Source organism: Drosophila melanogaster, chromosome 3L, assembly GCF_000001215.4.
Source record: "Drosophila melanogaster chromosome 3L".
Classification (NCBI taxonomy): Eukaryota; Metazoa; Arthropoda; class Insecta; order Diptera; family Drosophilidae; genus Drosophila; species Drosophila melanogaster.
Window position 1 is genome coordinate 5,653,623 of NT_037436.4, and position 27,189 is coordinate 5,680,811.

Here is a 27,189-nt window from a genome sequence, read left to right on the forward strand (position 1 = left end):
TTTGATCCTCGATACAGTTTCCGCCCTCGGATCGACTGTCATCAATGGCATTGGTCATCGATTTGGCACGCCAGCGTGGCACGTGCCGAAATTAATTGCTACAATCCGGAGTCGCAGGACGAAAAGGGAGGAAGAGGCAGGACGAGCGTTCGCAAATATGTTGCACAATGCAGCTCGGGGGTGCATATTTCATATCAGCCGGCGAGGGGTTGAAATGCATCGAGAATTCACAGCTGCCCGGCACGCGACTTAAGCGAGGGTTGCAGAACGCCAGTTGTGGTGCAGTTTTTTAGTGCAATTTTTTTGGCAGTCACCAATGGGAATAGTTCGCTTTTTAGCGGCATCTTTTTTTTAGGGAAGTGATCAGCCTATCAGGATAAAGCAGGATTCGGGGTGATTAAGTATTTCATTTTATAAATTATTTCTATTTGCACTTTGAGTGAAAAATGGAGGTACAAAGATTTGTTCCTAGATTGGCTATAGTTTTAATAATTTCTCGAATGGTCATTTTAAAGATAGTTACAATTTGAATTTAAACATTTTGGAATTTAAACTATAAGTGCTTACCTATGAGGCTAACAATATAATTGTATAATTGCTAATATAGTCATAAAAAAGTTAATTAAAACCTATTCAGTCTAGTTTGTATAACAGTTTAGTTTCTCAAGTATCCTGAAGTGCGCTAGTCTCACGCACTTTTTTAGTGCCATACAGATGCAGATACATCCCAATCCGAATCCGAAAGTGTGCTCGGCATTTAGGTTCTGAGGTCTTTTTAGTCGACATAGATAAATTTGGCTCTCACTCTAGCGCTCTCTCTCTGCACGTTTTTCGGTGTTTCTCCCCGCGATCGTCATGTAGAGTATCTGTCAGATACATTTACGCGCTCAACTCAAATCGAAACCGAAACGGTGCGAATTCACTCAACTTTCGGCTCGGCGTTTTCCACGCTCACTCACCGACACACCAAGCACACACACACAAGCGCAGAGTCGAATATTGTTTTCAAGATACTGAGCTAAATATTTTTCGGGCCTGCTGCGACCTTCCTAGAAATAGTCAAACGCAACGCGGAGTCAGTGTGACGAAGTGCGTCGTGCGCAGCGGCAGCGTTTTCCTAATTTCCCCTTCGCTGAACCCAAAAATTCGAGAAAGTGCTGTAGCTGTGTTAGTGCGGGCAGTGAAAGATACAGATACAAATACAGATACGGATCTTTGGCCACATGTCTGTTCGTTGGCAGGAAAAACATGCATTTGCAGTGAAGTTTTAAGCAACATTGAATTTTGGAGCGAGTAATCAAACAATTGAAGTGGATTTTAAACTAAGAAAAATAAACTAAAAACCCAAGAAGTCAGCATGGAGAACGTACAGCTGGAAAATGGCTTGGAAAGGAGGACCACCAGCCAGAGTTCCACTTCATCAGGTTTGTTTAGAATATGGAGTAGAGTGAAACTAATTTCCAGCTAATGCATGAACGTCACACGAACGAACGTCTACATTCCCCGCTGCCCACAACAAACGTGTTTTGTGTTCCAAAAAAAGCGACAACAAATTCAATAGGAAATCTTATCAAACTGATTGCTGATTGGCTGTGCGATCGCCCTAATATTTGGTTTCTGTTTTTGTCTGGTTTTTTTTTTTTTTATACTGCGCAGTTCTTTTTTTGCTGGCGTATGTTTTTCTTGGTTTCTGTTGTGTTTTTGCCATTCGCTGATTTGATTTTTTATTGGTAAATTGGGGGGTTTCTATATACAGAGGTGTCATCAACCCCCGAACATTGACCGACTTACCATCACACTTCGATCAAGGACACAGGCAGTCCAGTTGAGGATTATCCTCGCCTCAATGCATTTGAGGCATTAGATCTGCGCAGACTTACAAACCTAATTGAACGGGGAAACCAGTTTGCGGCTTACCTATAAGAAAAGGAAAAGGACACCCAACCATCCCAAAAGGATAATCATGTAATGGTGGTGGTTTGAGTAAAGAATGAAAGATTTTCATTCAATTAGGTTTCTTATCAGACGCAAAAGAATTTCCAAGATCTTAAAAGTCCATTCACGTTCTCGCTGGAAATGAGTAAGAAAATGCTTGAGCAGCACAACGACCTAGAAATGCCAGCGCAACCCCCGAAAATGAAAATTTTAATTCCAGATAAGCCAGAGCACAGGCATGAGAATGCATTCCGAGTATCTGGGCATCTGGGCAATACTACGAGTACACTCAAGTACTAGGGCCCACTTCGACAAATATATAGATAAGCTGGCAGCGAAATGGGAGCGAGCGAAGTGAAAACAATTTATGAATGAATGAATGAATGAATGAATGAGCCAGCCCAAATGGATATGGGCTGGTGCGAGTGTGTGAGTGAGATGAGCCCCTGCTTAGATAATGGAATGAATCCACTCCGCCGCGCCGCTCGTTCAGTTATTTCCGAATATTTCTTATAATAACAACGAAACCTGTTTTCTGCCCTCAATGGGCGTTGAGTTGGGATGGGGACGTGGAGGGCTAGAGAAGAACCTAACCCAAGTTGAACTTGCCTCGCGGCAAATGGGGCAAGGACACGATGAATGTTGTTCAGCTGCCTATTTGCCGCTTGGTCATTTGAATAACAAAACCTTGAACAGAGGGATTCCCAGACAGGATATCGAATTGGGCACCGAACTCAAGTTTCATTTTCTATTCCCTCCAGCGAATCCGGCAAATCTTGCGAGTCCCACCGAGGAATGCGGTTGTGTGCGACTGGGCAAATGCAAATGGTTCAACGTGGCCAAGGGATGGGGCTTCCTTACACCCAACGACGGCGGCCAGGAGGTGTTCGTCCATCAGGTGGGTACTCTCTTTCTTGGATGAAACTGAGGTCTTTCCTTAATGCAAGGCCTTATGTACTATCCGATAGAATATGGAAAATCGGTATAATAATTTAATATTTAATGCATTAATTCAATATAATTCTCATTATAAACGTATGCATATAGAGCGTCATCCAGATGTCAGGTTTCCGATCACTGGGCGAGCAGGAGGAGGTGGAATTCGAGTGCCAGCGCACGTCGCGCGGATTGGAGGCCACCAGGGTGTCCAGCAGGCATGGCGGTAGCTGCCAAGGCAGCACCTACAGGCCGCGAATGTGAGCTCATACCCAATCGTTTAACTAATTTTCCCCATTTTCACCACCTACCCACCAACCACCCAACAGAAATCGCCGGACTCGCCGCATGCGCTGCTACAACTGCGGCGAATTCGCCAATCACATTGCCTCCGAATGCGCTTTGGGTCCTCAGCCGAAGCGCTGTCATCGCTGCCGTGGAGAAGACCATCTCCATGCCGACTGCCCGCACAAGAATGTGGTAAGTGCTCCTCTACGATTCCACAGCCCCATTTCGAGGACTAAGCCCACATCGTTTCGCAGACCCAAAGCCACAGTAATAGCAAAAGCATAAGCAACAATAGCAGCAGCAGTGCAGCCCAAGAGAAGAGCGAGGAGGCCACCTAGGAAGTCCTTGGATCTTGGACTGGTAGTTGGAAGTTAGAAACTTCCTTGACAAGTACAAAATGGAAATCTAAGAAAAAACACGCATCAAATCAAAGAAACCCACGTACAACAAAACTAGCTACTACACTTAGATATTAGCGGGAAGAGACGCGCCCCGAAAACCATCCTATCCTAAGTTTATTTTCTATTTTAACATTATTTTCTAGGAACCATAGTTGCTAAGGTTTTTCACTAGATCCCAAGTAAACGAATTAAGCTAGAGAGCATCCCTTGGTCTGTTTTTTGAAATCGGAGCTTTTGCACCCTGGGGCCGAACTAAAAGCTCTGTGCTGATAAGAAAGTCCTGGTCGCGAGTCACGTGGCCACTGACAACAATGGAGCTTTCCTTGGGGCAACAACAAACAGCTACAAATGGAATCACCATGAAAACGCAGAATCACTGTGTAAGCTTGGAAACCTGAAACCCGCCGCTCCCGGCGCTAAAGTCAGCACCCACCACCCCCTGAAAGTGAAACATAGTGAGCAGCAGCAACAACAAACGGATTGGGCGAGGACATGGCCAGGAGGAGCAGGGAAAGGGAAAGTCCTGCCTTTTTTTGGTCGCTCTCTTTTTCTCTCTCTCTTTTTCTCCAGCTGCCTCTCTGCCTCTTGGCTCTTGGCCCTTTTGGCTGTTTTTGTTGTGGTTTAGTTTGCAACATTTTGTTCGGGCTCGCTCTCTCGCGATTTTTGTCCTTCGCCAAGGAAGCAGGAGCAGGATACCCAAAAGGATGCAACTAAGGCCAGCGTCGAGCTCAGTCTCAGTTGATCTCTGCCAGAGAATTGTTGTGTGCAACGCGGCGGAATTTACATTTACACCATATTAACACAGAAAAATATGAAGACCCAAAAATAAAGGACCCTCAAGTCCAATTATCAAACTTAACCAAAAACAATAACTTAGACAACTAAAAGAATTTCAACAAAGTTAACAAAGCGTTTCAGCAACAAATTTTCAAAAACCCACAAACCCCAAAACCAAAAAAAAAACCATTAAAAAAATTAAAATTACACAAAGTAAACGGAAAAAGTTTGTACAATTTTTTTTTTTTGGCATAAAATGAAAACAGTTTTTCAACGCATAAGTTATACAAATATGGAAAGGAAAAATGCTGGCGAAAACTAAGAGTTCAAGGTTAAAAGAAAATGAGAAAATTACCTTTTTAACTGGGCAAACAATAATAAAGCATCAGCATCCACTGATAGAAAACAATAACAATAACAATAGCAACGTCAACGTCATCGCATATTCATTTGGGCCAAACCACAACCACTCGTACCCACACACAAGCACACACAAGAGCACAACAACACCAACACACCCAGAGGCACACAAACACACACACACACACACACTGGGAATTTACAACCAGATTTACATGGGGAGCGCCTGTTATGTAATATCCTCCTTCTGACGCTGTCTCCTGTCATGTTCCAAGTCCTTGTTCCTTGTTCCCTGTCCCCATTTCTCGATTTCGCGATTCTCGCGTACGTGTGAGTGTGTGTCTGTTTGCGTGTGTGTGTGTTTTGGGGGTGTGGCATGGCATGCACCTCGGATTTGCTGCCCCTACGGGTGCTAATTTGATTTAACTCGCTGCATGGGCACGGCATTGAGACACCACGACGAAGGACGAAGGACACTGGCCGCCCATCCCAGCTATTGGTAAATCATAAAAATAGGGACGCGCCAAGGTGTGTCTGCCTTTTTTTATGGCATGCAAATCGAGGCCGTAACACAAAAAAAGAAAAACACACGCATATTACGCATACGCCGCGCGCTCGGCGATTAGATGGCTGGGAAGAAAAGAAGTTATTGGGTTGGGCCTAATTAACGAATGTGTGTCATAATGCGACAGGCGTTAGTAGGTCAAGTAGATGCGATGCTGGGCGATTGGAGGTCGCCGCAGGTTCGGTGGGGGAAAAGCTCTGGCCAAAAGGGCAACCCGAGGACGAGGATGGGAACGAGGTGAGATGAGTCGCGTTTTTGGAGAGCAAACTGGGCGACAAGCCCGAGTACGAGTGCGAGTAAATAAATATATGGGCGTTTCTGGGCATTCAGGCATTATTGCACATTCGCCCCGTGGACGAGGGTTTAGCCTAATCCCCACTCGCATTTCAATTATATTGCATTTTTATAAATTCTCAATGTTTCCTTCACTCAATATCTTTCTCTCTGACTGTCGTTTGCACCACACTTTCACTTTTTTACTTTACCTCACCCACATTGCGATTTGTACTCGAATTAATGTTTTTCACTCCCTACTCTTGCACAGGCAAATGTAAGAATGAATCTGTACTCTGTATCTGGCATGATTCCAACTAAGGAAAACGAAAACTCTAACCTAAATCAATTAATCTAAATAGTTCTCAAACGGTTTAAAGTTCCAACAACACAATGTACAAAGTCTAAACATGTTTAAAACTTCTACTTAAAACTAAAAACTTAACCGAAATCAAGGACACTTCAGTTAAAGTGCTAAATCCATAAGGAAACATCACTCAATCTTCCAAATAAACTAAGAAAAGGTAAGTGCCTTGGAATTTCTTCCTAATATATAAATGTTTAGTTTATTTTTACTATTCTGAGTGTTACATTTAGCGTTTAATGCAAACTTTGAGCACCACTTTCCACTTGAATGAAGTAGTTCAATTAAATTAAATTATTGTACACAGTTCCATACGCAAAACTTTGCTTAGGGAGATCGACTCCACGACGAAATGAGCTATAAAGGCAGCTTTTCCACGGCCAAATTCCATGCGGGAAGTCCGCGGCACACGTAAATGCAGCAGTTGTAGATATTCGGCTCCACTTTTCCTTGCTGTACGAGAGATAGGATAGAGCACAGGCTGCCCAGATGGTAGTTGGGTTGATCGTTCATGGTGGGCGTGGTTTCATCTTTTCCTAAATTTAAAAGAATTCCTTAAATATGTAACTTAATAATATAAATAAGACATTACCTTTTATAATGCCATTTTTGAGCCAAGGCACCCGATCAATATGTGTCCACGGAATCACTTTGTTATCCCCCGGGGCCAACCAACGACTCAATATTGTCACCGAAACAGTATCCATATTACCATCCAAGGCGGGCATGAGAGTACCAACTATCGAAGGACACAGAGCTCCATGGTAATAATCATGGGCTCCATACAATGCGCTGTACAGGCCCGTGCCCAACATGCGTGTAGAATCGCAGCCGAATAGAAAAACAACGCTGCGTACCCGAGCCCGGCAAATTATGCGACCATTGACGTACTGCAGCCCAGAACCGTGACCTGCGTATCTAAAATTTAAGGCAAAAGTATTAGAATGCCATTGTTCGCTTGCAATCATATCTTACACAAAGCAATCCGCCTGTAGCGCCTGTTTCACCATCACCTCCTCATTGGGCACGGTTTCAAAAAGATGCTGCCACTGGGAGAGCCAGTACTCAAAAAAGCTACGCAGCCTGCGGCCGGAGTTGACCAAATCCGCATCTGGGTTTATTACACACATGCCACGTTTAATATTTGTTGTGTAGTAGCCATGCTTTATGTTTGATTTGTGATTCTGGAACAAGCGCCATAGGCAATGCAGTGATTTGACGCGGGAGAATTCCTGCACGGTGACTAGTTGTTCCCAATGGAGGTGGTCTAGACGCTACATAAATAATATAGTAGTATGTATTATAGTATAGAAATTCAGATGAACTACCTCATCGACTACCAGGATGATGGGAAATCTTCTGCTCGCCAGGGGCTGACGCTCCTCCACTTCCGCCCAGTCGCTGGCCAAACCCTTAAGCAATTCGTATGCCGACTGGATCTCATTTTCGTTGCTCGACAGCTCATAGCAGATGAGTTTGAGATCTGCGATTTCCAGTCGATTGGCATGCGAGGCCGCTTGGGAAAGTAAAACACGTTGGTGGGTACCCCATTGATTAAGCAGACAGAAATCGTCAACACGAGTATAGGTGGCTTTGATTTGTTTTTGAACAACAGTGCAGTCATATCTTTTGCCAAAGAACAGAAAGGAATATGGAGATATTATGTCCCGAAAGTCGGCAAGTAGTTTCTAGAAGAGGTAAAGTAATGCTAATAAGATACATTGATATTAATGTGTAGTACTTACTTGCTGAAAAGTGTCAAAACCATTCAGCTCCTCCCAATACTTCTGCTTAGCCTCTTTACCTTTCATGTTGAGTGGATCCACGGTTACCACTCGCCTAAATCTTTCCACCAGAGTGCTATACTCTCGAAAGAGATTTGCCGTATTTTCGTTGGAAATTTTCAGGCAAATCGGTCCCAGTTGGGAACTTCTACAGTGTCGGAGCAGAGTGAGATATATTGCTCCATCGCTGGCAATGATCTCATTGAAAACGGAGTAGGTGGTGGCGGGATTAAAGCTCTTGCAGAGCTGGAGGACACACCATTCTTGGGGCAGACTATTGCATTTCTCTGAAATGCGAGTTAGACCCTCTGTAGGATCCTGGACATCATCCAGGAAGTCTAGATACTCTGGTATTTCGTTGATTGGCTTCTTTGGCTGTTTCTCCTGCTCCATTTGCTGGAGGTACTTGATGATGTTCTGCAGAAATTTTTTGCTAAGAATAATGTTGGTAATGTTTGTTTGAGTTTTAAAAGAGTTTAGTTAGTTTATATATCACCTTTTGTAGTCCTTTTTCTCCAGTTTAGTGGCTGATTTGATCAGCTCCTCTGCGGTGGGACGCTGATTTTCCAGTTCCGCCGATTCGGTAAGGTAACGCAGATCGGTGGACTGGAACTGGGCTTTAACCTGGTAGTAAATTGAGTGCTCCACATTGCCATTGCGGTATTCCTCATCGGCGCGCAGTAAATTATATTCTGCAGAAGAAACATGAACATTAACATATTATTGCGAAGATGCAGTGGGAATTTCGAAGTTTCTGGGTCTGCTTATATAGTTACCCTTCGCCTCGGGGCCAACATCTGAACTGGTGAAACCGGCCAGCATCTCAGCCTCGTCACCGGTTTCCAGCATTTCCTATTATTTATTATTTACTTAATTGCTTATTTTCAAACTCGAGTCCGCAAATTGCTTCCTCCTCTTCGGACGATATCGATAGATGCCTTGTAGCCTTTACCAACACTGAGCTATCGATGGGCGATGTGCGATAGGAAACTAGCTCATTTTGTGGTATTTTCTAGTACTTTTTTTGAATTTCGCGGTTATTATTGTGAAAAGCATTGTACTTAATATTAGTCAAATTCGTAAGCTTTAACAAAAATGAAACTTAATTAAAAATATGAATATTAATATTTACTTTTCTGCAAGCAATTCGGGTACGCCATATTACTGTATTAATTACAGATAACTTGTAATTTTTACGATCATAGTTATGTAGTTTTAAAGTAATTAAGAATTTTATAACATCCTATGCCCAATAAACTATAATCGTACGATTTAAGGCATTATAGCTTTTAGTACACCCGTTTTTGTTGTTTTGCTGTCAGCAAAAAGCTTTCCCTCTTGTTGATGTTTGCGGCCGTTCATTCATAAAAACATGAATCGAGATGAAAAGGTGCAAGAGATTGCAGGTTGGCCGGAAAACAGATGTTAGGGTTGCCACGCCACCTAAATAAGGATGAGCAGCGGAAGCTGCGCAGCAACCACACCCTCTCAAAATGGAGCCTTAACATCAATTAAATATTTGTTCAAGTGTTTTAGTGTCTGATTAAAATATATTAGCGCTATTTTCCCATCAAATGCAGTTCATATTCATTTCCGAGGGTCAACCCTTAGCCTTTAAAGCCTTTTAGTTTTTGGCAACCCTAAACCACACCCTCTAGTTGCCCTAAAAACCTTACGCAACAACAAAAGCCAAGTACACACATATGTACATACCGTACATATAGGCGGCCAATTAATGCATATGCGAGCCGAGATACAATATTTTATTTTTTGACTTTTGGTTAACTTTTAAGCTGGCTTTTTTGTTGATTTTTAAATATGTACTTTTTCCAAGACTTTGTGACGTGCGTCTGGAGCTCTGCTGCCGCCTCTGCCGACGTCAGCTGCAAACTGCAGTTTTCTAATGACGTCTTTTGGAGGCAGCAAGAGATAACGGTATTTAACCGATGCGAGTGGGCGGCTCGAGCTTTGATGCCACGCCTATTTCTGAAATACAATTTTCAAGTATTTCTTGCTAATTAAAACGAGTTGTTAACAATATTCAAAATATGCAAAAACATTTGTTAAACCTTTAAAAACTTTGAAGTGCAAGCGGCTAGAGCGAATAATTACCGTTAGAGAAGCTGCAGCTGGTCGCTGTTTTAACTCAACGAAAGCTTCGATAAATATTGAATTGGCGCAGGGGTATAAGGACCTTTGCTCTCTTTGGTTTTGCCTCTGCCGCTACTGCGGCCGCTGCCACTGCCGACAGCGACAGCGACGCGAGCGTCAGCATCCTTTCTACTTATTAATTTTGATGTTGCTTTTCACTTTTACTTTGTCGGGAAACGTGCTGTTCAAGAACTTTTGCCTGGTGGGCCAGTGTTGGAAAAGAGAGGCTTGATCCTTTAATCGGAAATTTTTTAGCTTGATTGTCATGATGGAAAAGAAAAGACACCACCCCCTCACACCACTAAGCCAGCCCTATCACCAAGCCCCCCTTTAAATTCACTGGCCTTTATCCTTTATGTTTTTTGGCTGCATTATTAATGTCGCTAACTCGGCACGTTCGTTGTCCTTTCCGCCTAGCAAATTATAACATTAATATTACATTAACACACACGTACGCCAAATCACACACACATACACATATGCATTGGGGAGACATTAAAACTTTCGCACACAGCAGCACATGTAACGAAAGGCCAAAAACAACAAGAGCTAAGCCACCCCAAAAACAAAAAAAATACCGAGAGTATGTGTGTGTGTGTGTGGCACACATTCCAACAGTTGCAGCGATGTCGCGGTCGACTGCGCAGTCGGCGTCGCAGCATCCCTCTGCATTTGAGCGACTCAAAACGAATTTCGAAGTCGACGTCGACGGTTGTGTTTTGTCGCTTTTTCTTGCTTCCAAAAAATACTAATATAAACAAAATAAAGCTTTTAACTAGCTTCACAAAAAATAGAAAATAACTAAGTATAAAAACCAGCTGAAATAATAAGAAAAATCCTAAGAAAAGCCATTTGAAAAAGCGGAAAGAGCGTAGCATACTTTTCAGCCCCAGTGGATAAAACGCCCACGAGGCAGACGAAAATGAATTAATCAAGTAAAATTCAAGCAACAAACATTCCGCAACAAGAAAAGACATTTAAGTAAATTAAGGTGTGGTGATTTATGCAACTTTTTTGAGGCACACACGCAGCGAAAAGAGAGGGGTGAAGGGGGCGTTGAAGCCACTGCACATACCTCTAAGCTAAGCCAACACACACACACACACACACACACACACTCGCAGGGAGAGAAGCAGGAGCAGAGGCAGAAGAAGAAGCAGAGGCTGAGGGCATACAAAATAAAGGATAACGACGGAAAACCAAGAAAGAAATCGAAATTAAAATATAAGCCTGTGGGAGAAGAAAGAGGAGTGTCGGAGAGGGGGAGGGGCAGCAATTTTCGGCTGTCGCTGTAATTCGACGCTCATCTCCTGCTCTACTTTGCTCTCTTTCTACGCTCTTGCCCGCTTTCTCTTCTCGCCACCGCTTTGCTCTCCCGTTTCGTCAAGTGAAAACATTTCGTTTGGGCTTCGTCAAGTTTTGTAGGTATTTTGGCTACACGAAAATACACAGCGCCTTCATCCTTCTCGGTTTCGTGTCGAAAAACGGAATATCTCGTTATTTCCAGTCGAAAATCGAACTCAGACACACCGAAAATTCCTAAAAATAAAGTGAAAAGTGATCAGTTAATAATTAACGAAATTAGTTTCGAAAACATACGAAAAAAGCAGGCCAAAAACGAACATTTTTTCGGTGGGCCGCGAAAGGCGTTGCCAAATCAAAGGCCACAGGATAAAACAACAGATCCGTAACAAAATTTCAAATTATATCCTAATCGCAGGCACTAAAGCAAGAGGAAAATCCCTAACTACAAAAGATAAAATCAACTAAGCTATACAAAAGTTAATCATACGCACCGTTAATAAGCACCAAGTGAAAAACTGACTACAGGAAAACGCAGAGCAAAAATAAAGGACAAACAAAGGAGTAAAACTCTCTAGAGAAGCAGAAGAAAACAGCAGTATCAGCAAAGAACATTCTGCTGCATAAATAATACACTCGACATACGTATACGCCATATAGGCCAGGACATACCAGCAGGATATATCACACACACACACGCACGCACTCACACATACGGACGGGCAGGACGTGCTCCTGTTCTATTATTTAACTGCTTTCAACGTCAGCACCACGTTCAACCCGACGAAAGTCGATTGAAAGCCGCCTTCAACGGCCACAGCATCCCTCTCTCTCTCTCTCTCTCAGCAAACACAAAAAACAAAAAGGAAAACGAGAGAGCGAGTCCTTTGCTTGCGCCAGTGTGTGTGTGCGCGCGTGTGTTCGCGACAGCAGGAGCGACGTCAACGTCAATCCGCTCAATATTTATACATTGAACCGAGTCTCCAGGCCCACGAGTTTTGCGGCCCTCACAACGCAGACGCTCCTGGTCCTCCGCTGGGGCCCAAAATAAATAACATCTGACAGCTGCCCAGAGTCCTGAATTCGGAGTCCTGAAAGAGCACTCAGCGGTTAGGGGCTAACAAAAGAAGCATAGCCAAAGCGTGTGGCGATACAATTTCCCTGGGAAAACATCAACCAAACTGAACGCGATCCTAAAACGAAAACAAAACAATGGGCGCCAAGGAAAGTGTCGAGGCAGCCGCCAAAATGAACGCCGATGGTTGGGGCCATGTGGAGGTGTGTATTATTTATAAAAAGCAAAGCAAACAAACTAATATCACAGCCATAAATTCCCAAAGCACAAAACTCACAAGCAGTAGTAGTAGGGTTTTTTATGAGTAAAAGGTTTTATCTAAGTTGTCGTAGTATCTCAAACATATGGCTCTATATGGTTGAGGGGTTCTATACTTAAAAAATATGGATAATTTCTATTCTGTATCTTTTGTTGACTATCAACTTAATCTATCTATGAAGTTTGGTTTGATTTAAATTACCCAAACAAAGATCAAGAAAGATGTATATATTTTATCAAGAGTCTCTAGAGATCATCAACCCGAAACTACCAAAAGAAAAGCCCCTAAGATTGTCAACAACTTGGTGATCCCTTTCGATATGTCGATCATCGCCCCAAAGTGTGTCAGACCGACGATCCCGATTGCAACTTTAATGAGGGTGCCGAGTGGTGAGAGTAGATTGATTTAAAAATAAATTAGACAACAACACGTGCAGCAAGCACGCGAACTGCTCTCAGTCCGAGCAGACAGTTCCATTTTCCCATTTTCCTCTTTTCATTTTCATTTTCATTCCCATAACCACTCTGGATTCCCATTCATGTTCCCATGCCCATTGTCGTATGCTGGTCCATTTGATGATCGCATGTGCACATGTTGCTCGATCATATCTCTTCAAAGATCTGATCTCTCGAGCGGCCGGAGAGCTTGGAAGCAAACTTACATATATATGTGGGCGGTATGGGGCGCTCTCGAGACGCCAAGAGATTGGGAAAAAGAGTCTAAAAATCAGCAGAGATGAAAATTCGTTTGCATTTCGATTTTCAGTCAGTTGAGTTTGCGGCGTGCATTTGTGATGTTGTTTTGGCTTTTTCAAGATCTCGTCAGCCCCGATCCGTAAACCGCAATTCGAATCGCTTGGAAGCCGGCAACTGAATGGCCAAAACCGATTCATAAGAAACAACAAACAGGTGTCCGTGTGTGTCGCCCTCTGGGTCAACTGATGTAAACAAAAGTAGCTATATATAAAATCACCTAAATATATACATATATCGCTATCATGGTGATCGAAATGTGCTTCTGTGCCAGTGAACAGTGAATAACATGTCTGGCCGACATATGGGCCAGTCTGGGAATATTTATAAAAATTTAATCTACATAAAAATAAATTCTGCTCCAACTCACCTCGGATTTTGCATCCGCTGGGGAGTGCAATTTATCTGCGGCAGAGGTGGTCAGGAAAATCAAACGTGAAAACTTCAAAGCACATTTTCCGCTTTTCATCGTTCGGCTTGAGTTATGCATCGCTTTTGTTTTTGACACCTACACAACTTTTGTGGCAACGAAGGGGGAAATATTGCTGCACCAGCGTTCGCACCTCTTTGGCTGTCTTGATGATAATAAACTGTGGCGTGGGTTGCTTCAACGGTTTAATCTCACAGATACGCGCACCCAAAGACCTGAAACTTGCTGTGCGGCCCGCGTTGCAGATATGTTGAGTCTTTCTCAAGTTTATTGCAGCTTAAAGATGGTATTTGCCACACTTTTTTAACGTCCCACGAGGTTTATATCGATCGCCTAGGGGTAATATGCAATTCAAGAAAATCTAGAGCATTAAATTGTTGTTGAGATACTTTCTTTGTTTAGCTATATGGTTCGTAGAGTATATAGATTGCATTAATAGTGTACGTATTGAATGACCCTATGAGCACTGTTTAAATGGAGAAATTAATATATAATGTATCTGAAGATAGTTACCTAAAAACGAATAACCTCTTTCCATCTTTTGCAGCGATCGAGTCGCTACCACAACCATCGGCACAACCAGCGGTCACAGTCGCTGAATCGCGGACAGGCGCTCTCGCAGGCGGACGTGAGCGGCATGTGGTGACATCGGGGTGCCTCTGGTAAAGGTGAGCTCATGTTCCGTGCCCGAACCCGGACAGAAACTAATAACAAACTAATACATCCTGCAGGATCTGCGGCAAGCTGCGCCAACTGCGCCATGGGTAACAAACTGAGCTGCTCCTGTGCCCCGCTGATGCGCAAGGCCTATCGCTATGAGGATTCGCCCTGGCAAAGTTCCCGTCGTCGCGATGGCCATCTATTGAGGTGGGTTATGGTCCTAACTTTCGGAACAGAACCACTACTTTATGTTAACTGCTGACTGCCGAAAACGAGGGCTCCAACCACCAACGCCACTACCAACAACTGAACCACAATTGAATTCGCTCTTTCGATAGCTTGTTTCAAACCAACTAATTGTTTCTTCTTCTGGTTTTTCTTTCTTTCACAAAAAAAAAAAAAAAACAAAACAATTTACCAACTTACGACCAAATCAAAACAAATATACACCTGAAACCACAAAAAAAAAACACAAACTGATGCGGCCAAACCTCCAAACCACCACAACAACTACAAATGTATCCTGCTTCAACTTTTCCTTCCTACCTCCGACTGCAACTACAACTACAACAACTATAACAACAAAATGTGTTCCTTTGTTTGTTTTTACCAATATTCTCCCCTCCAACCCGAAAACTAAAATGTAACAATTGTGCACCAAATCCAAATCCAAATTCGTATCGGAATCGAATCTCGAAACGACCCAACTAAAAACCAACTACCATCCATTGCTGTAACTTAATTAACCAACAATAGTTCGTTCAGGTTGTGGGCAGAGGTCTTCCATGTATCAGCGAGCGGAGCCGGCACCGTCAAATGGCAACAAGTGTCCGAGGATTTGGTTCCTGTTAACATCACCTGCATTCAGGACTCGCCCGAGTGCATCTTTCACATCACCGCGTACAACAGTCAGGTGGACAAGATACTCGACGTGAGACTTGTGCAGCCAGGTGAGTGCACATTGATTGGGCGCCAATTCCGTGATTAACTTATTCGATCATCCCCAACCGAATACCACCCCTTTTCTAGGCACACGCATTGGCCAGGCATCGGAGTGTTTCGTTTACTGGAAGGATCCCATGACCAACGACACCTGGGGCCTCAACTTCACCTCGCCCATCGATGCCAAGCAATTCCGCGAGTGCTGTGTAAGTATTCTCTTACGGTCTGGCAAAGCAAACATTTTCGCATAGCGACGACAACAACAACCATGCCAAAACCCAAAAAAAAAATATATATTTGAAAAACAAAAAACAGCCAAAAGAAAAAAGAAAAAAAATATATATAAATATATACCTTTATATGAAAATTAATTCAAAACCAACCTCAACTGATACCGATACCGAAAAAATGAACCTCAGCCACCCCCACAACTAATACAGCAAACACACTAACAGAGTTCGGGCGGCGAGCTATAATCATGCCCGCCAGCTGGAGCACTTCAGCTGAGCCACCCACCCCGAACCACTGCCAAAGCCAGAACCACCAGAACCACCAGAACCACCAGTACCACCAGAACCACCAGTACCACCAGAACCACCGACCCAACCACCCACAAAACACTCATGACACTCACTCACACACACACAGAGACTAAGACTAGAAAACACTGAGAGAACCGAGGTGGTGACCAAGATGGTGACGATTAAAATGATAACGATTATGATTATGATGTTGCTGCTGCCGCTGACGACGATAATAATGATAATGATAATGATAATAATAATGATTATGATGGTTACGAGCCAGTTGATGTTTGCTTTGCATATAAAACCCATCTATCTAGCTGCTATGTACTCCAAATATTCATCACCAATCTCAAGGTTCAGTGCCGCAAACACTCGAACAATCTGAAGATGATATCATAATTAAGCTCTTCATTCGCTCACTATCACCGCCGAGTCACGGTCACTGTCATAGTCACAGTCACGAACTACATTTATGCCAATCACGAATTAAATATTTCGCAAATTTCAAATTGACCATGGCAGGTCAATAACATCCCAATGATTAGAAAGTGTTAGCAAAATAAGATTCAAATGCCTTTTACTTAAAAACCCTTTAAATTTGAATGATCTATGTTGAAAGAGAATTTTTAAAATATTCATTAAGTCTATCGACTTGTATATGAAAATCGGAAAATAAGTGTTTAATATTACGCAAACAACAAACAACATTAGTGATATCGGCTTTGCATAAACACAGTTACCATCGTCATCACACTGAATACCCCTGCATATCCAAAACTCTCGAAAACACTCACCGTTACATAACTCGTCGTCCTTGTACTCGTTAATTAGTTGAAAGCCCAGACGATTTGAAAAAATTGATTCACTGCAAATTTAAGACAAGTTTTGTGTTCCATTTCCAAATTTGTATTGAGTTGTATGTGAAAGTTTTGCGTTTTTCGTTTTCTAGTTTATGCCCATTGAGAAATTTGGCCAAGTAAAGTATAAACGTAGTATTTATATAGACACACTCACACACATAAAAACACAACACGCATACAGTGACATGTACCTGAAAAGAACATTGAAAATGTAGTCAGAAATTGAGAAAGAAAGCTAAAGAAATTAAAAAGCTCGTCCGTTACCAAAGCACCCGATCCAATAATGTATATAACCTATCATTCCTTATGGATTTATAAATTTCGTAGAATAACACAATGAAAAACTGATAATAAGCTATATTTTACCCTTCTGTGGTACTTAATTTCTGACCTACTCACTCATAAAGCTATCATCTGACAAATACATTTCAAACTGAAACTAAATAGAACCCATCGATGAACACACTTATCATACGCCTATTAATATATAGATTCTAGTATAATGTAGTCAGACATTAACTATCTGGACTAGCCAAGTCTAATAATTGTTTCGTTTTCTTTTCTTACTTTGCGCATCATTTGTTGCAGGTGTCTTACATTGTAAAAAAATACGTTAGTATCGCTTCATATTATTTCTTTTCCACTGTGTACAGTGTACATCCTAATACACAGCCAAACACCACTGAATAATTCTTGTTTCACCTAAGTGTCGTTTGATCGCCGAAAAAAGATAATAACTATAATAATGTTTAAAGTTTACATACCCTTTAAACGAATATCTCTGTTCAATCCGCAATGTCGGGCATGTATAAGATCCTTTCATAAGTGTTTCACACCACAACAACCACATACTGAGTGTCGTAATTGTTGTAAACTTTTCTGCTCTATGTGTCCACCCACCACAAAGACCACCCAACCAACGCCACCACCACCCACCAGCCCCAGTTTTCCACCCACTCTCGTTATCACTAACAGTGTTCAGAATTCTCACCTGAAGTTCCCGGTCACAGGACTCATTTGTAAATGTGATTCATCCAAGTGCGAAGATGAACAACGAAAACTATCCGATAACACTGAACGCAGACAGACACACGCCACATCCAAATACACCCACACACACACACACACTAAAATTTGTTAAATGTATTTATATTATATATTCTTTCATTTCTTTTTCTCTCTTCTAATCATTTTTCGAAATCATTGTCGAAACACGCCAAACCTCAAAAACTATAAATCCTTCGAAATATTTCATTTTAAATGCATTTCATTTCGTACTTCAATTCGAAACATTTTCAAAAACTAACGATACCAAAATGAAAAAAAAAACAAAACCGACGGATGTTTCTTTCGAAATTTATGAATGATAAACACTCAACTCCAACAAACAACAAACAAAACTCAACAACAACTCAACTACAATAACCAAACCCAAAAAAATGCCCCGAATAAAAACATTCTGAATGTACACCTCGATTCTATATGAAATCTATTCTATATATGAACCCCTCGTTTTTCCCCTACTTCGAAATGCTTTAATTATCTAACAATAATTTTATTTAACTACTCTCTAAATATATAATTATGTATGAATATATTTTCAAATCGATTCGTTTGCATTTTACGTGTGCCACAATACCAAAAAACTGAAAACCCAAACTAATTTTCCGATAATAACTGAATGAAAATGCCTGAAAAATGTCTGTAAATTCAAAAATTTCAATTCGACCGCAATGATGATCGATAAACAATGTATATAACTGTGGAATCGTACAAATGAAAATGCAAAAGAAAAACGCAAAACGCTTTAAAACAATCGCACGTATCCTCTACTACAATACCGTTACCTATCCCCTACAATCCGTTTCCGACGAGCCCTAATCCGATCCCCCCATCCCGAGAATCCTGATCCATCCTCCCCCAATCCAAGATCCCATGCAAGTGGGCGGTTTACGAATCGAAGCAATTTTCAAAAATCCAAATCAGCTTCACTCCAGTGAGAGTTAGATTTGATAGTTAGGATCAGCAATAGTTGAAGATATAGCGCATATATATATATATTCTTGGAGCATCATTTATCGCCTCGAAGGCGGCTTCCATGGAGGTTTCTGAAACCAAATCGAATCCATACGAATCGAAAATAGTTATATTCAAGCAAACGCACATGCTTACAATAAATTGTTCAAGTTAACCCCAATCAAAGTTGTATAATCAAAAGAAATGTTAACGTTAGGCTAAGTAAATGTTCAGCTTAAGACAAGCTATATCGCTTAACATAACTATCAAGTTATTAGTTACCAAACTGCGCTAAGCGCCCAAAAGGGATTGAGAGAAGATACCCAATGGCAAAACTGCTCTAAACTTCAAGAACCAATCAAAAGCTCGTTTGTGTCCCGCACACTCTACTACTACTACTTCCATAAACTGCTTTCACTATCTAGATATACTGTTGTACGCAAGTAGATCAAGGCTTTTAGCATCCAAAGTCAAGCTTCAAACTCTTCTATCTGCACCCTCTACTATTGCTACTCGTAGAAGTAGTTCTCTAAGATATTTCAGAACACTATCCTTTCGTTACTAAGCAAACAACACAGACACGCCTACTTCGCCGAGTTCTGGACTCGTGCCACAGATCTCCAAGGAGAATTAACCCCAGGTGATATATATACATACTGGGTGTTAAGCGAATAGTTAGACAGTGAGAGAGAGGAGACAGAGATTAGATTGAGAGTGAGGAGAAACCGCACACACAGAACCTTGTAATCCCAATCAACTAACCTAATGATAGTGCGACGTTTTACAGTCGCCTTCTTTCAAATTTTCACGAAAGGCCTCGTCGTCGTACTCGCTGAAATTGGATCCCCCCGGCAAGGGCAAGGTGAAGGCCAAGCGAAAGCCGCTCAGCACTCCGGCGTCGCCGTCGCGCGTCCGCCAGGAGCCCCAGTGCACCTGCATGTCCGCCGAGCAGTATGCGCGCCTGCGAACCGATCCCCGTGTTAGAGGTGAGATTACTACTCCATAAGACCCCGTGAAAAAAACACACACACTAAGATAAAGACAAAGAATGCAAGAGAGAGAGAGAGAGAGAGAGAGAGAGCCCCGATGAAAGTGCTCGCCAGCAGCGAGTTAGCCCGATTCTTGATTTGATTCCATTTTGAGTTTCCGACACCCAAGCCAATCCTCAGTTTGTAACTCGAACATTTGCGAACTCAGTGCTTAGCGACTAGGCGACAAGATCCACCGCATCCCCACCCATCAAAACTCACCGCCATCCTCATTGCAGGTTCATCCACTTTGCCGCGTAACGTTGGTTCGCACCGAATCACCGACGTCGACGGCCAGCAGCAGGTTGGCTCCGGAAAAGTGGTCAGTGCGGTGAGCAGCACCTCGCTGTACGACAACGTGGCCAGCGGTGGTCCCGGTACCAACCAGGGAGCAGGTGAGTCCACTCCCGTCATCTACATATGTTCGAAAACCCATCTAATTTGAATATTCATCCAATCATTAGATACCCTGCCGCGTCAGATGAAGGGCGGTCAGCAGGATAGACAGGATGTGGCCAATAGTGGAGTCAATACCAACACTCCTGGCGTAATTGTCACCGGCGTTGGCAACGTCGGCTCCGATATGTGCGGCCAAAATCACGTGGGCTCACAGGTGGGCAACGATGACCCGGCCGCGTGCCAAATGGACATGGATCTCTCGAAGAGCGAGGGCACACAGGCCGGCGGCGGACTGCATCAGAGCGTGGGCACATGCACCTCCTCCTCCAAGGGCACCGGCACCCGCAACAAGGACTTTGGCGATGATATGGTAAGTTTGTTGTTGCATACGAAACACGGAAGAAAAATAGGAGTCTAGAAAGTTAGAGGATACATAAATAAAAATTAAAAGCATCTTCGGAAAGCCATGAAATCTTTTTCCGGCGTGGCAAAAAACCATATAATCAAATTACATAATTCCAAAAAATATCACAGATAGTTTAGGACTGAATAGGGACCAATTTCTGCGGCACCAGCATCTGCTTTTAGGTCATATTTTCGCTGTGTGCAGCAAACAAGCTCTGCCACCCACTAACTAACCACCTGCCACACCCACTTTCCGCCAACAGACACGCGACGCGCACTCGCACGACATGCACCAGCATAATGTAATCAACAACAACACCCGGCGGAAGACCAAGAGCACCGAGGACATGAACGTGGACACCAGCACGCTGAAGCGCATGCTGAAACCGATGCCCAGCACCGAGTCGCCGGTGACCTCGCCGGAGATGGGGCGTCGTCGCTATAACTACTACAACGCGAATGCGGCCCAGACATTGGGCCACCCGCCGCACATGCACCAGCATGGAATGGCGATGGGAATGGGCGGTGGCGGAGGCGGCGGCCACCACATCATGAACAACAACACGATGGGCCGTGCCAGCAGTCAGTCGTCGCGATTCTCCGGCTCGAGGTCGGTGTAATTGTTTGTTTGTTTGGATTTCGCTTGCTTAACGTAGTTTGTTATTTCTGCCCATGCAGATCCTCGCATGAAATCGGACGCGGCTATCCGCCACGTAATCTGTACTTGGAACTGGAGCGGGAACGTAGCTGCATCGAGGGTTCGCCGCCCTCGGACAATGTTATGTTCGACAACCAGTGCTATGCGACCACGCCGAGCTCCAGCAATGGCAACTCGGATCAGGATCAATCCTACGGACAGCAGCAATCATCGGGTCAGCATCCCCAGCAGCAGCAGGGACCGCCGCAGCGATCCTCGCGACATCAGCACCATCATCAGCAGGCTCCCAATGTGACACCCACTCCGGGCTCACCCACTTCGCGGCTGCTACTCGAGTACGAGATGCATCTGAGGAACACTCTGGCCAAGGGCATGGATGCCGAATCCTACAGTCTGCACACTTTCGAAGCCCTGCTCTCGCAGAGCATGGAGAATTTGGGTGAGCCAACTCGAAAGTCACGAGACTTGACCACGTTTTCGTTACCATTTATTTTTGGTTAGCTCTTTATTCACCTATGTTCTCGTTGTTGTGGTAGCTGAGCATTTTGTTATTCCGTTTCTTTTGCTTCGCTTAATTGAATTTCTTTCTTAATTAGCTTTTGGGTAGCGAAATTCACTAGGAGACACAACAACCTGTCAGTTGGCCAATCGAACCCATGTCAGCGGTCTTTTAAAGTCAGGTTCTTTGTTTGGGGTTGGGTGAATTGCCGCGGGAATGGCTTGATAATCTGATTAAATGGCGGAGATGGAATGTTCACTGTTGTAATTGAGAAGGATTGGCAGAGGCTTGAAAAGGGAACAAAGAATTTCAAATGAGTAAAAGCGGCATCTGGTTCATTGTTTAAATCATAAAATCAATTCATTGAACTACTTAATTAAAGTATTGTCTAAAGTCTTTGAACTTCCAAAATGGGATCAGGAGGATTTTTTATCAGAATTAATATACTAATAAACTAGTGACCGATATATCTAGCTTATCTATTACATTTTACTTCAAACTTTTTTTCGTTTTCCTAAAATGTACGTAATTTTGTCTATATTTATTATCCCGTTCTTTAACAATATACCATAATTGCTATCCATGTCACTTCATGAAATGCTCATTCATTACCTCTCCTCGCATTGCCTAACGACACATGAACATCAACAACCAACAACACCACGAACAACTACAACTACAACTACAACTAACAACCACAACAACCCAACAACAATTCAACAAATCAACAATCATCAGAATTCGCTGAAAGCCTACCCGGATCGAACCAGCGCAGCCCATATCCACTACGTAGGCGTAAGTAGTCCATCCATTCCGGATCCGCACGATATCTTCCAGATTTAATGCTCTAGCTTGTACTCATACGATCTCAGTTCGATGCGAATTGAAGCCATAAGTCGATTGCATTTGCCTGACATAGATTTTGGAATGCTTTCAATTAGGATTGAATTTGGATTTGAAAATCGAACTGAACTAATTCCATTCCATGCAATGTATCTTTATCCACAGCCAATGCGAAATCTTCCACGCTGCCATTGCCGCCACATCGACCATTGTCTACCATTCGCGATAAGGAGAGGGATCGCGATCGTGATGGTTACTACAGTGATCGCAATGAGTTGATCAGGGAGCGGGAACGCGAACGCGATCGTGGCTATCTATCGGATCACAATTCCAGGTTAGTAAAATAGCAAAAACTAAGATAATGAGATTGCTAAACTAATTTCGGTTTTTATCTTGCAGTTTCTCCAACTCGCGATGCGCCTCTTGCATTGGCGAATCGGCTCGTGCCCAGTGGTTCCGTCACTCGGATGGCTGGCGTTCCGGAAGTTCCACTATTGGATCCGGATCGGGTCATGGCATGATGACCCAGCAGATTCCTGGCTCCGGTCACAAACGTTCGCCCTGGGATTCGCTGCCTTCATTGCGACAGGATAGCAGTCTCAACGATTCGGGTTACAAGAGTGCTCGTGCCGATTCCCTAGAACAACGGTAAGTGTTAACATATCTTTTTATACAATATCATAAATTATAATAATCATACATTACAGTGCCGAGTTTATACGTCAGGATAGTTTGCGATCAGAGTATTTGAGCGATCGCGAGTCACGCTACGGAATTGTTCAACAGGCTTCCATTGAGAGCACCGATTCAAGGATGTGCTATCTAACATCATCAGAGGTGAGTACTCTTCTTTGCTAACTCAAATAATGAAGTCATAAGTTGTGTGAATGTTAAGAAATCCTTTTAAGTCAGAATATAAAGAAAGCAGTCTTATATGAATCCGTAAACATTGGGGCTCTGAGAACATAGAAGTAATACATTTTCCGCTGAATTTCAATATGCAAAGGTCTCAAAGAAAAGTCAGAGAATTGAAAGGAAAATAATAACATCGTTATAGACTTCATAGCTTTCACAAGCATAGCTTTCACTAGCATCGTACATTATTAAATTTAACTCTGAATTTTACCTAGAGATTAAGAAAAAGTATCTCTACGAACCTGCTTCCTTGACCTCACCTACATAAATATTAGATTATTCACCTCAAGTAAAAGTCGCCAGCAAAGTCACTCCTCAATATTGCATTACCCACTCTCGATGGACTGCCTCGAAATGTAATTTCCCATTCCCAGAGAATGCAGTTTCCTAAGCGCTCCGCATTCGTCATAAGCCAGCATCCGACATCAATTGCTCAAATTCAAATTCTCGTTGGCGGCGGAGCCATGAACTCCCCGCCTTCCATCCCGTTACGCCCTTTGACCCCACGACCCGCCCCTTTGTGGGCTGTGCTATTTATAGAGAGCCAACTGGGTCAACAGTAGCAACAGAAGCTGTAACGCTAACAGCACCGACTCCTCTACCTTTCGAATGTTAAATCCGGCAGAGCTCAAGCCTCTGTTATATCCGTCATATATGATATATATATATATATAATATATATATATATTTGTATGTATAAATATGGCATAGGTATATATTTTATGTGTATTTGCTTATTCAAAGCCGAAAAACGTCGCGGCAAATGAGCGGGGGAAAGTCAAATGCAGCATAAATGATATTTTTAGTTGCAGCCCCAAAGCTGACCCAGTTAACGTTGATTAAAAACAAACTGCCATACTCACACACACACACACACACACTCTAACATACACAAAGTCGAACACCTAGAGAGCAGGACGACAGGCGCAGGACTCCCCAACCAACAACAGGATGTAAAGCCCCGAAATACTTTCTCTTGGTCTTCTGATTCCTTTTTTGCCCAACTTCCTGCGATGATAGATGGGTCTGTGTTGATGGTGATGATAATGATGATGACGATGATGAGTATATATATATATATATATATATAGGGGGATATATCCCCTTTCCGCCTACGCCCTCGTCTAGTGGGCGTGGCGCTTGCATATTAATTGGCCACTCAAGGCATTTGTCTAGTTAGTGCCAAATTTATATGTCGCCTTGACACTAATGAGGCCTGCAACTCTACTTGCATCTTGGTGGAGCACGGAGCAGCAGGGCCATTCCATTGTTACACTGACACACAAAACGGAGAACTCGATGTTCCTATTGCTTCTCTACAAGTTTTTCCCCCTTCGATTTCCCCCACAGACTTTTCCAGCCTTCCTGCTGCGGCGCATGCGCATTGGCCGTGCTCTCGTCGGCTCGGCTTTCTGGTCGTTTCGTTTTGGTTTTCCAGGCTTTTCAGTTTTCCAGCTGCGAAAGAGAAGCTTTCGGCTGCTTCTGCTGCTCTGCCGATTTTCCCGCTGCTGCGATTTTCCCAGTGCCGTTCGCGCTCCGCTCCGCTTGCCGCTGTCATTGCTGCTCTGCTGTTTTGCTGTTTTGCTGGCGATACGCTAACTTTTGCTCTGTCGTTTTATAATCAACCGAAATTCCGGGAAGCGTGTGTGGGTGTGTGCCTGCCTGCCTGCCTGCGTACGTATACGTACCGTACGTGTGTGTGCGTGCGCGTGCCAGATTTGCAACTTACGAAAATATTGCAATAAATAAAGTTTCCGGGTTAGCCAGAGCCACAGACTAAGCTGCGAAAAGAGTTTTTCTTCATCGAGCCACCGCCACACAATGGAAAATTGTGTATAAAAAATTGTTTTAAAATTCATCCATCGAGCGGCAGTAACTGCAATTTTCTCTCATGTACATGCATACAGCATGTGTGTGCTTGTGTGTGTGTGTGTGTGTGTGAGTGAGCGGCGCTCCAAAGTATGCAACGTGTGGAAAAATTCACTTTATTGCAATTTTGTTGAACGTGAACGATAGACAGCGAAATAGCAAGCAGCAGAAAGCAGAAATCAGCAACCAGCAGAAATCAACAGCAACAACAATCAAGCAGCCTCAGCTCAACCAGAACTCAACACGACAATAATAATAACAATAAAAGGAGAGCTACAAGCACGTTAAGCAAGTAAATGTCAATAAAAAAGGGCGAAAGCGGCCCAATAATGTCAGTCAGTGAGTGAGTGAGTGTTTTATGTGTTTTTGTGTGTCAAGCTGCGATTAAACGCTTGGTTAATCTCCCCCTTAAGACCCGCACAAGTTGCTCAGTTACTACCCAGTTATGCAGTTACTCAGTTACTCGGATACTCAGTTGCCCGAAAAGAAAACAGAAAGGGATGCCCCATTCACATGATAATAAAAGTAAAACTGCCACACAACACACAGTGCGTATGCGTAATGTTGATAGGAGTGGGGAAAGGGGGACATCGTGGCGTATGCGTGATGCGAGCACAAATCTCGGACTAATGCAGCTCAGGCCAGCTTTCAATTAGTTCCCGGCCGCAATCGACAAACTGCAAAAGTAAGCCCCAAGAAAAGGTTCTGTGCAAAATAGAGCAAAAACTTGGCCAAATGCGATTAGGAAGAAACCACGTTTTCCTCCATCACGTGTGTTTGTATGTGTGTAAGTGTGTGTACGAGTGTTTAAGAGTGTGTTTGTATGCGTAGATGTTGTGTTTTGATAAGACAGCCAAGTTTTCTTTCGCAAATGTGTTTGTGGCCGCCGGCGATGTGATGTCCCTTTCTATGGCTGCCCGAAAAACGGCAACCATTGATAAATAAGTATGGTGATAATGATAATGATGAAGCCATTAGATAAATTGAATGGAAATGAAGAGGACGAAAGACGATCTGAAAGGTTTACTATTCCCAATTGATTCGCAGGCTAAGCCTGGCCATTAGTGACTATAGCTCCCAGGCACGTTTCCGCCGTGTGCCTTCCTTGCTAGCTAATGACCACTGTACTCGTGAGCTGAGCAAACGCAAACACACAGCTGAAAGTGCTGGGCAATGTTTGAATAATGTAAATCGCCTGCTGCCAGACTTAACATGCCGCTGAAAGCTTCGTGAAAGCTTTTCTGTTAAGTAAGCAAGCGAATGTAACAGGAAAATGCGGGCTAGAAGGACCAAAAACAGGGGGGCCGCTGTCCTTTGAGGGAGATTTAAAAGCTTTGCGCTGTCCACAGGATGTGGCAATATGGAGAGCAGGGCATGGGTGTGGGGGAAAGTTGGTCCAAAGGATATGCCAAACCGGGCTGCTGTTAAGCTCCTTATGAGCCCCTGTAATGGGAGAGTCCTGTCCACTGGTGTGGGCAAGTGTTCCTGCCTTTTGATGAATTTTCAAGAGACGTTCTCCCTTTTAATTGTCAATTTTCGATACAATTCTCTTCGTGTGCCTGCCGCCCACTTCATCAGTTCTACGAACATCATTAGTAGCATTGTATGGTCGGCCGTTGTTGACATATTTTTGCCTGGCTGAAAATAGTTTTTGGTGCCCGAAAATTTCTGCTGATAATATAATTTGACTAAACTGTCAGGTCATTGTGTGCATTCAACATTTTTTCTCGCCAACAGCGCACGAAAGTTTTCATGACACTTTGGCAGGCCAAACTTTATTTCCTCAATTTTTTATAATTTTTTTACTATCCATTTTTTTATTTTTTTCGTACGGAAAATTGAATGATAAAGTTTTGCAAACCACTCGCTGCGTATTGATTACAACTTTTGCATTTGGCATTCAGCTCGATTGGCTT

At 43.1% G+C, this 27,189-nt stretch overlaps 4 protein-coding genes across 15 annotated transcripts in view; 3 read left to right on the forward strand and 1 right to left on the reverse strand.

Moving 5' to 3' along the window:
* The first annotated feature begins 1,058 nt into the window (after nt 1-1,058).
* lin-28 lies at nt 1,059-3,762 on the forward strand. The gene is made up of 5 exons (NM_139726.2): nt 1,059-1,424; nt 2,697-2,833; nt 2,983-3,131; nt 3,201-3,351; nt 3,414-3,762. Exons 1-5 carry the CDS (start codon nt 1,358-1,360, stop codon nt 3,495-3,497), a joined length of 588 nt encoding a protein of 195 aa, NP_647983.1. The 5' UTR covers nt 1,059-1,357; the 3' UTR covers nt 3,498-3,762.
* Nucleotides 3,763-4,290: 528 nt separating this feature from the next.
* Nucleotides 4,291-27,189, forward strand: part of sif (still life) — a 91,687-nt gene continuing 68,788 nt past the window's right edge. For 2 of the 11 annotated variants that reach the window (NM_001414089.1, NM_001274518.2), the window contains exon 1: nt 24,918-25,565. Coding sequence is in view for 9 of the 11 variants with exons in the window: in NM_001347764.1 (NP_001334675.1) it covers nt 14,413-14,519; nt 15,069-15,262; nt 15,342-15,460; nt 19,445-19,643; nt 19,925-20,080; nt 20,150-20,454; nt 20,753-21,099; nt 21,168-21,586; nt 22,385-22,441; nt 22,655-22,823; nt 22,889-23,137; nt 23,197-23,326 (2,451 nt within the window). In the remaining 2 variants the exon portion in view is untranslated. Of the gene's footprint in view, nt 4,669-4,720; nt 4,926-5,806; nt 6,060-10,498; nt 10,770-11,238; nt 12,415-13,226; nt 13,413-14,199; nt 14,321-14,383; nt 14,520-15,068; nt 15,263-15,341; nt 15,461-18,432; nt 19,644-19,924; nt 20,081-20,149; nt 20,455-20,752; nt 21,100-21,167; nt 21,587-22,384; nt 22,442-22,654; nt 22,824-22,888; nt 23,138-23,196; nt 23,327-24,917; nt 25,566-27,189 lie in introns of those variants that run through there. The other 9 variants (NM_001104048.2, NM_001347763.1, NM_001347764.1 and 6 more) reach the window with 9 other exon arrangements.
* Sse (Separase) lies at nt 6,078-8,625 on the reverse strand. Its single transcript, NM_079211.3, has 7 exons — nt 8,460-8,625; nt 8,180-8,375; nt 7,645-8,116; nt 7,228-7,587; nt 6,875-7,173; nt 6,492-6,817; nt 6,078-6,435 (listed from the first exon to the last, which is right to left on the reverse strand). The coding sequence occupies exons 1-7, from the start codon at nt 8,530-8,532 to the stop codon at nt 6,257-6,259; spliced, it is 1,905 nt and encodes a 634-aa protein (NP_523935.1). The 5' UTR covers nt 8,533-8,625; the 3' UTR covers nt 6,078-6,256.
* The window catches only part of CG46320 (uncharacterized protein), an 85,479-nt gene continuing 68,788 nt past the window's right edge, over nt 10,499-27,189 (forward strand). Inside the window, exons 1-15 of one of the 2 annotated variants that reach the window (NM_001347802.1) lie at nt 10,499-10,769; nt 11,555-12,414; nt 14,200-14,320; nt 14,384-14,519; nt 15,078-15,262; nt 15,342-15,460; nt 19,472-19,643; nt 19,925-20,080; nt 20,150-20,454; nt 20,753-21,099; nt 21,168-21,586; nt 22,385-22,441; nt 22,655-22,823; nt 22,889-23,137; nt 23,197-23,326. In NM_001347802.1, the coding sequence (NP_001334710.1) occupies nt 12,349-12,414; nt 14,200-14,298 (165 nt within the window). In that variant the 5' untranslated portion in view covers nt 10,499-10,769; nt 11,555-12,348 and the 3' untranslated portion in view covers nt 14,299-14,320; nt 14,384-14,519; nt 15,078-15,262; ... (8 more) ...; nt 22,889-23,137; nt 23,197-23,326. Of the gene's footprint in view, nt 10,770-11,238; nt 12,415-14,199; nt 14,321-14,383; nt 14,520-15,068; nt 15,263-15,341; nt 15,461-19,444; nt 19,644-19,924; nt 20,081-20,149; nt 20,455-20,752; nt 21,100-21,167; nt 21,587-22,384; nt 22,442-22,654; nt 22,824-22,888; nt 23,138-23,196; nt 23,327-27,189 lie in introns of those variants that run through there. The other variant, NM_001347801.1, reaches the window with a different exon arrangement.

Excerpts from the sequence above, each read along its gene's own strand:
- Sse (NM_079211.3), bottom strand. The coding sequence starts at position 8,532 with ATGCTGGAAACCGGTGACGAGGCTGAGATGCTGGCCGGTTTCACCAGT. Across the intron at positions 8,117-8,179 it reads GAGAAAAAGGACTACAAAAG|CAAAAAATTTCTGCAGAACA; the intron begins GTGATATATAAA and ends CATTATTCTTAG. Across the intron at positions 6,818-6,874 it reads CTACAGGCGGATTGCTTTGT|ATACGCAGGTCACGGTTCTG; the intron begins GTAAGATATGAT and ends CTTAAATTTTAG.
- lin-28 (NM_139726.2), top strand. The coding sequence starts at position 1,358 with ATGGAGAACGTACAGCTGGAAAATGGCTTGGAAAGGAGGACCACCAGC. Across the intron at positions 1,425-2,696 it reads CCAGAGTTCCACTTCATCAG|CGAATCCGGCAAATCTTGCG; the intron begins GTTTGTTTAGAA and ends TATTCCCTCCAG. Across the intron at positions 2,834-2,982 it reads AGGAGGTGTTCGTCCATCAG|AGCGTCATCCAGATGTCAGG; the intron begins GTGGGTACTCTC and ends GTATGCATATAG.